This window comes from Pieris rapae, chromosome 1, assembly GCF_905147795.1.
Source record: "Pieris rapae chromosome 1, ilPieRapa1.1, whole genome shotgun sequence".
NCBI classification, from domain to species: Eukaryota; Metazoa; Arthropoda; class Insecta; order Lepidoptera; family Pieridae; genus Pieris; species Pieris rapae.
In genome coordinates this window covers 11311974-11322752 of record NC_059509.1, presented here as the reverse complement: position 1 = coordinate 11322752, position 10779 = coordinate 11311974, and the positions used below count along the sequence as shown (strand labels likewise).

General features: G+C 31.9%; 2 protein-coding genes across 2 annotated transcripts; both read left to right on the top strand.

The window, feature by feature from the left end:
• The first annotated feature begins 235 nt into the window (after window positions 1-235).
• On the top strand, window positions 236-4900 carry LOC123689124 (CLIP domain-containing serine protease 2-like). The gene is made up of 6 exons (XM_045627934.1): window positions 236-344; window positions 1438-1580; window positions 1810-2017; window positions 3224-3402; window positions 3686-3791; window positions 4034-4900. The coding sequence occupies exons 1-6, from the start codon at window positions 281-283 to the stop codon at window positions 4444-4446; spliced, it is 1113 nt and encodes a 370-aa protein (XP_045483890.1). The 5' UTR covers window positions 236-280; the 3' UTR covers window positions 4447-4900.
• A 2076-nt stretch (window positions 4901-6976) lies between these two features.
• Window positions 6977-10608, top strand: LOC123689128 (CLIP domain-containing serine protease 2-like). Its single transcript, XM_045627969.1, has 6 exons — window positions 6977-7106; window positions 7806-7948; window positions 8178-8385; window positions 8928-9106; window positions 9397-9502; window positions 9745-10608. The coding sequence occupies exons 1-6, from the start codon at window positions 7043-7045 to the stop codon at window positions 10155-10157; spliced, it is 1113 nt and encodes a 370-aa protein (XP_045483925.1). The 5' UTR covers window positions 6977-7042; the 3' UTR covers window positions 10158-10608.
• The last annotated feature ends 171 nt before the right edge of the window (window positions 10609-10779 follow it).

Sequence of the window (10779 nt, the reverse complement as noted above, 5' to 3'; positions counted from 1 at the left end):
TACAGGGACTGGCTTACGTCTGGATCTTTGAATCAGCCGCACCAGAAGTACCGTGGAGGTTATGAATACGATTACCAGGAGAAGAGCACCTATTGATATTCCCACGTCCTTACCTTATCGTATTAACTTAAATTGTATGTTATAAATACCACACTGATTGCAAAGTTTGAGGAAAACAAATATATATATGTATATGCGTCATTATAATAAAAGATTTTTTATTATGTGGGTCGAATTAAGTTAGTCTATGTAAGTGTTTCACAAAGACCACACCTTTAACATGTTTGTTAATATATTTTTAGGTTTATTAGTGCTACATTCGTGTTATCTAGTATATAGTGAACGTACGTAATTCCTTTTAAGTATTAAAAATTGCAAATCGATCTAAAAAATAGGAAATAAAGCTCTTTGCATCGCACACGCAATACAATAACAGATTATTATCTTAATTTATTACAAATTGTCTAGCTCTGTCTATATAAATCTTAATTTCAAGAAAAAAGCGGTTTGGCTTAAAAAGTAGACAAATAGTTTAATTATATTACATAATTAATTCGTGGTGTAACTTTATATTATTGTTGAAATTAAAAGAAATCGTGATGCTAAAATAAATTTTAAATAAATTCAAAAACGGTACTAATTTAATCACGATTGTTTTATTGCATACATGTATAATTAAATTATGAAAGACAATCTAAATTCAACTATCATAAAGACAACTTTTGGGTTATTTGACTTAAAAGTAGTTCTCCTATTTCTCTTAATATATTAAACGCAACATTCAACAATTGAAACAAAATAACAATCTTCTTTCGAAAACAACCATAAAGTGAATTTTCTTAAAAATCAATTAATTAGATACGTTTTTTAGCTTTAGTATCTCTTTGATTATTATTAGTAGCAGCTCTGCACTACATAACATTGTAAATCGTTTGTTCGATCATACCGTATACACATAATAATTAATAAGATTAATTGCGTGTTGTTTATAACGGTTCAATGGTTCTGCGTCATATGAACTTGAACTCACATCTAGATCAAAATCAAAATATAATTAAATCATAAGTAACTCAATACTTAATTTTAATCGTCTGTAAACTTGATGTAAAATATCGTCTGTAAAATGGATTTCTTTATTTACTTTATAAGTGCACATTGTGTTAACTAAATGAATAGATGATTATGTTTATGTATGAATGTGTATTCCTGTAAGAATAATTTAATAAAATAAATAAATAAACTGATTTTGAATTGAACTGGCACGGAAACCGTCTAACAATTTATTAACTTAAACAAAAATAAGGGAAGTTAATGTTTAAGTATGACATTTTTTCGCTTTTAAGTGTTAAATAACATATGAGGCAGAAACTAAATCCTATAAGAGAACATAAGATACATTATAAATGTTAATCTAATTAATAAAACTATTTTTTGTAGGATATTGCAGCGATTGTCAAATTTACTACACATGTAAAGCAGCAGTTGATTATGCTCGGTTCAAGCCAGGCGACGAAACAAACAAGCTTTTTGAGAAAGCTGCGTGTGGAACAGAAACGGAAGATGAAGACTCCGACTTTAAGGTAATCAATAGCTTTTAATTTGTAAAATTCGCAGAATAATAATTGCATAAGATTTTCAACAAAGGAATAGCCACGGTGTTTCAAGTGGTGGTAAAATTTGTTTCAAATCGCGATGGAAAATCAAAAATAATATTATTTTATTTTGGATCCCAATATGTGTTATAGGGTTGAAATCAGAGAGTTACTTAATTCGGCACTAGAACGACTAAATTTTTCATGATTCTCATAGGTATGTTGCTCAGAATTCCCCAGCTTAAATACAAGTCCACAATCAACTCCTCCGACCGAAAATTATATAGAAAGTAGATGGGCAGGAATAGATCAAGAAACCACGCTGCCGGATAGATGTGGTAGCATTTGGGGAAATCGAATTATTGGCGGCAGAAAAGCTAACCTATTCGAATTTCCATGGATGGTACTGATCGCTCATGAAACACGTAAGTGTCAGCTTATAAACGTTTTGAGAAAATATTGTTAACACATAGAATGCTTAAACAATGGATACAAAGTAATAACCGGAAAATTTTATGGCCAATTTTGATAAAGTAAATATGATTTTTTCAAAATATACATGAATGTATATTATTTTTATTATATATATAGCTAGGGATCACAATGGTTTAAAAAAAAACGGGAACGGAATCCTCGCACGGTTCAACTAAAAAACCTAATCTAAAAACGAATCTCATTGGCAAACAAAGCAACAAAGAAAGGTCAATTTGCGAAATGTCATTTTTCTTTTAACAATATAAAGATGTACAAAAAATTCATAGGTTTTATTGACACCCTTGACATACTGGTTACCTGGAAACATTCATACAATCCACAGCAGTTTCTAATGTTTATTATGTAATAAACATTAGAAACCGCTGTGTATGTAAATAATGTAATTCTATAAATTAAGTATTACAAAATATGTGTGTGTACCAGAGTACACAGGTAGGAAGTGAAACTTCTTTACGACATATCATTTTTCTACTATTTGCAACTTCACGAAAATGGGGTAGATAAGGCTTAAGCCTTAAGAAAAACAATTTTTTCAGTCATATTTATTAATACTTGCTAATTTTAACAGATTTATATACATTCACTGATACTTAGAATCAAAAAGTGGGGTTAACCTCAAATAAATATTAAAATCATGCTTATACGTGTTGAATTTATAAAACGAAATGTATAATCACTCTCACTTTTCTTGTAAATTCACTTAAATTCGAACAAGTCTTTTTATTTTATCACTTTCAAATTAATATATTGTTATTCTTATTTTAAACCATACTTCAAAACTAATATATTGTTGTTATTATTATCATAATATATTACATTATATTCTTTACGTCACTATACTAAACTTCGATAAAAAAAACATCATGGCGCGTAACCGAAAAACGTGACGTTTTCTTACAAAATTTCTCCCATACGTCGATAAAGAAGTTTCACTTCAAAAATAAAACTTATGAATACTGTGTGTAAAGGTTACGTTATTTATTCAACACACTATTTATTTGTCCATGTTATATTGAAATGACATCTATGTAATTAAAACCAAATTAATTATCTATTGCATGTTTGTAACGATTACGCAAACATAGTAACAACCCAATTATCGAGGCCTAAGGCACTTATTTTTGATGATTTTTCAGGCGAAGATCCCCAATTTCAATGTGGTGGAACTATCATTAACTCCAAATATATTCTGACAGCGGCTCATTGTGTCGTTGATAAAAAAATTGCATTTGTCAGAATAGGAGAGTTTGATATTAATTTGGAAAAGGATTGCGACTATGAAAAGCCCAAAACTATCTGCAAAAAAGAAGTCCAGGTTTACCCATTTTACATACCGAAAATACTGAAAATGAATTCAATTGTTGGCCACCTGCTATATTTTATTCAAATTTCATGCTAACATTTAGACTTTACATCATTGGAAATAAATAAGAATCAATAGTTTTGCTCGTGGATGAGTATAACGCTCAAAACCCAGTGTCAGTTATTAAAGTCAGTTCTGGATAAACGCACCATTTCGTTAAATTTGTTGTTTGTTATGCATCATGCATGTTGTTGTTCGTGATAAGCAGTCTCTTAATACTAATATGCAATTTTAGGATATATATGTCACAGAAATAATTCCACATGAAAATTATCAAAGATCACCAATCGCGAATGACATCGCGTTGCTGCGAGTAGATGGCGAGATCGTCTTTAACTACCGTAAGTATTATTAAATAATATTGCAATAGATATTTTAGCTCACAAAAAGACGATTAGATAAACTTAATGTACCAAAGAAATGTTAGCATAGATTATATAGTAGCGGTCACATCAAAAACAGAAACACACTAATGCGTCTTCCTTCAATGAAAAATACATGTACTTATTGAATAACAAAATTTCATACGGTATTCACTAGGACTTTGTGTATTTTACAATTGAGCCTTTTCATAATTTTACAGCAAACGTGGAACCAATCTGCCTACCACTGTCACTTGAACTACGTAACAAACGTCTAGATCATGAATACGGCACAGTAGCTGGTTGGGGCTTCACTGAAACTGGTAGAGAATCTGGAGTATTGTTGAGAGTCGAAGTTCCTGTGAAAACTGAAGCTGAATGTGAAGGCTTCTACAACAGAAATAATCAGGATGCCGTTAAGAAACAGTTCTGTGCAGGAGAACTCAAAAAGGACTCTTGTAACGGTGACTCCGGAGGACCTCTAATGATGAAAGCTAACTACAATGGTGTTAATAGTTACGTCCAGTATGGCATCGTGTCGCACGGTCCAATACAATGTGGAACGTTGTTCCCAGGCGTTTACACGGATGTCAGAGAATACGTCGATTGGATATTAGATAATATTAAAGAATAATTAAATTAGCGTAAATGGAATCAATATTCTTATATTATATAATTAGTATAGTATAGTATATTAGTTTGTAAGTTTTTTGTATCTTTAGCCTAGTAACACACTGATTATTATTTACGATGCTTAACATTTATTATCAAAAAGTTCAAGGGTTGAGAACTAAAACAGCTAGTTTTCTCAAATATTTATCAACTTCTAATTATAAGATCATCGCTCCTTCAGAAACTTGGCTGAAATCTGGTATTTCTAACATGGAACTATTTGATAATATATATACACTGTTTATCGTAGGCATCGTTCAAGTTCTACCGATACCAAATCTGATGGTGGAGGTGTCATATTGGGAGTCTCCAAAGAAATTTCTTCTTTCAGAGTTGAGGCATGCGAATCGGATGTTGAGGACTTATGGGTCACGTTACATATAAATATTAACAAAATAATAAAGAAACTTTCAATATGTGTAGTATACCTTCCTCCTCCTGTAAAAATTGGAACTTTGACACATATTTTAAACAATGTTGACCGAGCTTTACACTTAAGCGATGACGTCATTATTCTTGGTGATTTCAATCTAGGGTTCATTAATTGGAGATCGCTAAATAATGAAGCTTTTATGACAGTTTGTAATTATAACAATACTTAGGCTGGGCTTGTATTTGCGTTGGTTGATTTTATGTCTATTAACAGCCTAAAGCAATTTAATAGTATACGTAATAGCGATAATCGTTTTTTAGATTTTGTATTAAGTAATATGTCTTGTATTAATGTATCATTCCCCTCCGAATTGTTAAGTACACGCGAATCATCCTAGCTTATTGTTAAGTTTTGAATATTCTAAAATATCTTTATTACGAACGAGAGGTAACACTAAACTAAATTTTTATAAAGTTGACTATGTGTCTATTACAGGGGATCTAAAAACCATCGATTGGAATGACAGCCTATGCGCTCACGATAATGTTAATGATATGGTTTCTGACTTCTTCAAAATACTTAACATTAGCAAATTTGTTCCTAAAACGTCAATCACGAAATCTAAGTATCCAGTGTGGTTCAGTTCCTCCTTAATAAAATTACTTGCTGAAAAAGAATAAAACACGTAAGAGGTATCGAATATACAAGAATCCTCGAGACGAAATAGAGTATCACATTATTAGAAAACGTTGTCACAAACTTTATGATGATTGCTAAATATAAGCGAAATATTGAGGCAAGTATTCCTAATTATCCTAAATGTTTTTGAAGTTTTATAAAAAATAAGAAAGGTGGTCACTCACCGCTTCCCTTGTGCATGAAAATGGACAATGTTACAGCCCAGTCTTCACCTGATATTGCTAATCTTTTTTCGTATCAATTTTCTATTTCTACTTTTTTTTTGATATTGGCAATGTTGATGGCCTTATGTCTGTTAGCTTTAGTGAAGATGAAATATCTAAGAAAATAAAAGAACTTATTACTAACAAAGGAGCCGGGCCAGACTCGATTCCCCCTATCTTTGTAAAACGTTGTAGATTAGTGTTATCTTTGCCCCTAACTATTATTTATAATAGATCTCTTAAAGATGGTGTTTTTCCTGATGTATGGAAAATGTCTCGTGTTGTACCTGTGTATATAAAAAGGGAGATATCACCGACGTAAATAATTACCGTCCTATTTGTATTTTATCTTGTTTTTCCAAGCTCTTCGAGTATGTCCTGTATCTACAAATGTGTTGACGGCTGTATCATTGATGAGAAACATGGTTTTAGAAGAGTTTTTTTTGTTTTTTTTCACTACTTTAAGTACTTTAATTCTTGGTAATTTTGTTTACATATATTGTCGTACATATTAGATAGAAGATTTTTTAAAATTATCAGTAGATTTCGTAATATTTATGATGTTGTAGACTTAATAAATAAATAAGTTCAATCCACCCATGTGCGACGCGCGTCTATCGAACGGAACTGGAAATTCTATCCCCGTCCCTTGTTTTCGGTCAGTCTAATAAAAAAAAATTTACGTCTGCGTCTATTACTGGGGACTTACCCGTTATAGTATAGAGCCCTACAAATTTATGATACGCCCATGTCGTTAACCTAGATTGATTATTCCAGGTATTTGTAATGATTGTATGGACTATACCAAATGAAAGGCTGCATTTGCTCAAAAGACCTTGGAACGAGTCAGATAAACCATCTAACTAACTAAACTATCACTAAAGTATAAATAAAATTCATATAATTGAAGAAAATTAAATTAAAAAAAAAACATTATACGTCATTTCCTAGATTTTGGTCATCCGGTTGGCATGGAAACAATCTGCATGTAACTGATTAAAATATGCTTGGCGACGGAATCGTCTTGTCCATGGACATTGTTAATTAATATCAGATAATTACGTCATGCCTAGCACAGAAACGGCAGATATAAAATTCAGGAAATATGCATGTGGTATTTAATTAAATTGTATGTTATAAATACCGTACCGATTGCAATGCTCGAGGAAAATATACATAAATATGTATAATTATATATGTGTCATTATAAAAAAATATTTTATATTATGTGGATCGAATAAAGTTAGTCTTTGTTAGTAATTCACAAAGACCACACCTTTAAGATGTTTGTAAATATATTTTTAAGTTTATTAGTGCTACGTTCGTGTTATCTGGTATATAGTGAACGTACGTATTTCCTTTTAAGTGTTAAATATTGCTTATCGGTCTTAAAAATAGGAAAGCTCTTTGCATCGTACACGCAATACAATAACTGATTATAATCGTAATTTATTACAAATTGTCTAGCTAATCTAATCTTAATTTCAAGAAAAAAGCGGTTTGCCTTAAAAATAGACAAATAGTTTAATTATATAAGGTAAATACGTAGCTCGTGGTGTAACTTTATATTATTGTTGACATGAAAATAAATCACGTTGCTAAAATAAAGATTAAAGATTGCAATTCAAAAAGGTAACTAAGTTAACCACGGTTTTTTTTATAGAAGAAGGGGCAAACGGGCAGGAGGCTTACCTGATGTTAAGTGATACAGCCCATGGACACTCTTGATGCTAGAGGGCTCGCGAGTGTACCAATTCTTAAAAGGCAACGCCGACCTTTTAAGAATTGGTACGCTCTTTTCTTGAAGGACCCTAAGTCGAATTGATTCGGAAATACGTCAGCTGGTTCCACATATTGTGGTTTTGTTATAGTATTCTATTATATTATTTTAAATAAATTATGAAAGGCAGTCTAAATTCAACTATCTTTGACTTTTCGATTAAACAGGGAAGTGTTAAATTACATATGAGTCAGAAGCTATATCCTATAAGAGAACATAAGATATATTATAAATGTTAATCTAATTAATAAAACTATTTTTTGTAGGATATTGCAGCGATTGTCAAATTTATTACACATGTAAAGCAGCAGTTGATCATGCTCGGTTCAAGCCAGGCGACGAAACAAATAAGCTATTTGAGAAAGCTGCGTGTGGAACAGAAACGGAAGATGAAGACTCCGACTTTATGGTAATCAATAGCTTTTAATTTGTAAAATTCGCAGAATAATAATTGCATAAGATTTTCAACGAAGGAATAGCCACGGTGTTTCAAGTGGTGGTAAAATTTGTTTCAAATCGCGATGGAAAATCAAAAATAATATTATTTTATTTTGGATCCCAATATGTGTTATAGGGTTGAAATCAGAGAGTTACTTAATTCGGCACTAGAACGACTAAATTTTTCATGATTCTCATAGGTATGTTGCTCAGAATTCCCCAGCTTAAATACAAGTCCACAATCAACTCCTCCGAAGGAAAATTATATAGAAAGTAGATGGGCAGGAATAGATCAAGAAACCATGCTGCCGGATAGATGTGGTAGCATTTGGGGAAATCGAATTATTGGCGGCAGAAAAGCTAAACTATTCGAATTTCCATGGATGGTACTGATCGCTCATGAAACACGTAAGTGTTAGCTTATAGACGTTTTGAAAAAATATTGTTAACACATAGAATGCTAATGAAGTAATAACCGGAAAATTGTATGGCAAATTTTGATAAAGTGAATATGATTTTTTCAAAATATGCATGAATGCATTTTATTTTATTTTTATAAATAAAAAATCGGATCCGAGTGGTAAGCACAGTAGATTGGATGCCGAATAATCGGATCCGAGAACTAGGGCAATGGTTTAAAAAAAAATCATAGGTTACATTGACACCCTTGACATACTGGTTACCTGGTAACATTCATACAATCCACAGCGGTTTCTAATGTTTATTATATTATTCTATAAATTAAGTATTAAAAATAAAACTTATGAATACTGTGTGTAAAGGTTACGTTATTTATTCAACACACTATTTATTTGTCCATGTTATATTGAAATGACATCTATGTAATTAAAACCAAATTAATTATCTATTGCATGTTTGTAACGATTACGCAAACATAGTAACAACCCAATTATCGAGGCCTAAGGCACTTATTTTTGATGATTTTTCAGGCGAAGGTCCCCAATTTCAATGTGGTGGAACTATCATTACCTCTAAATATATTCTGACAGCGGCTCATTGTGTCGTTGATAAAAAAATCGCATCTGTCAGAATAGGAGAGTTTGATATTAATTTGGAAAAGGATTGCGACTATGAAAAGCACAAAACTATCTGCAAAAAAGAAGTCCAGGTTTACCCATTTTTCATAACGAAAATACTGAAAATGAATTCAATTGTTGGCCACTTGCTATATTTTATTCAAATTTCATGCTAACATTTAGGTTTTACATCATTGGAAATGATTAAGAATCTATAGTTTGGCTAGTGGATGAGTATAACGCTCAAAACCCAGTGTCAGTTATTAAAGCCAGTTTTGGATAAACGCGCCATTTGATTAAAGTTAAATTTGTTGTTTGTTATGCATCATGCATTGTTGTTGTTCGTGATAAACTATCCCTTAATACAAATATGCATTTTTAGGATATGTATGTCACAGAAATAATTCCACATGAAAATTATCAAAGATCACCAACCGCGAATGACATTGCTTTGCTGCGAGTAGATGGCGAGATCGTCTTTAACTACCGTAAGTATTATTAAATAATATTGCAATAGATATTTTAGCTCACAAAAAGACGATTAGATAAACTTAATGTACCAAAGAAATGTTAGCATAGATTATGTAGTAGCGGTCACATCAAAAACAGAAACACACTAATGCGTCTTCCTTCAATGAAAAATACATGTACTTATTGAATAACAAAATTTCATACGGTATTCACTAGGACTTTGTGTATTTTACAATTGAGCCTTTTCATAATTTTACAGCAAACGTGGAACCAATCTGCCTACCACTGTCACTTGAACTACGTAACAAACGTCTAGATCATGAATACGGCACAGTAGCTGGTTGGGGCTTCACTGAAACTGGTAGAGAATCTGGAGTATTGTTGAGAGTCGAAGTTCCTGTGAAAACTGAAGCTGAATGTGAAGGCTTCTACAACAGAAATAATCAGGATGCCGTTAAGAAACAATTCTGTGCAGGAGAACTCAAAAAGGACTCTTGTAACGGTGACTCCGGAGGACCTCTAATGATGAAAGCTAACTACAATGGTGTTAATAGTTACGTCCAGTATGGCATCGTGTCGCACGGTCCAATACAATGTGGAACGTTGTTCCCAGGCGTTTACACGGATGTCAGAGAATACGTCGATTGGATATTAGATAATATTAAAGAATAATTAAATTAGCGGAAATGGAATCAATATTTTATTATATAATTAGTATAGTATAGTATATTAGTTTGTAAGTTTTTTGTATCTTTAGCCTAGTAACACACTGATTATTATTTACGATGCTTAACATTTATTATCAAAAAGTTCAAGGGTTGAGAACTAAAACAGCTAGTTTTCTCAAATATTTATCAACTTCTAATTATAAGATCATCGCTCTTACAGAAACTTGGCTGAAATCTGGTATTTCGAACATGGAACTATTTGATAATATATATACACTGTTTATCGTAGGCATCGTTCAAGTTCTACCGATACCAAATCTGATGGTGGAGGTGTCATATTGGGAGTCTCCAAAGAAATTTCTTCTTTCAGAGTTGAGGCATGCGAATCGGATGTTGAGGACTTATGGGTCACGTTACATATAAATATTAACAAAATAATAAAGAAACTTTCAATATGTGTAGTATACCTTCCTCCTCCTGTAAAAATTGGAACTTTGACACATATTTTAAACAATGTTGACCGAGCTTTACACTTAAGCGATGACGTCATTATTCTTGGTGATTTCAATCTAGGGTTCATTAATTGGAGATCGCTTAATAATGAAGCTTTTATGACAGTTTGTAAT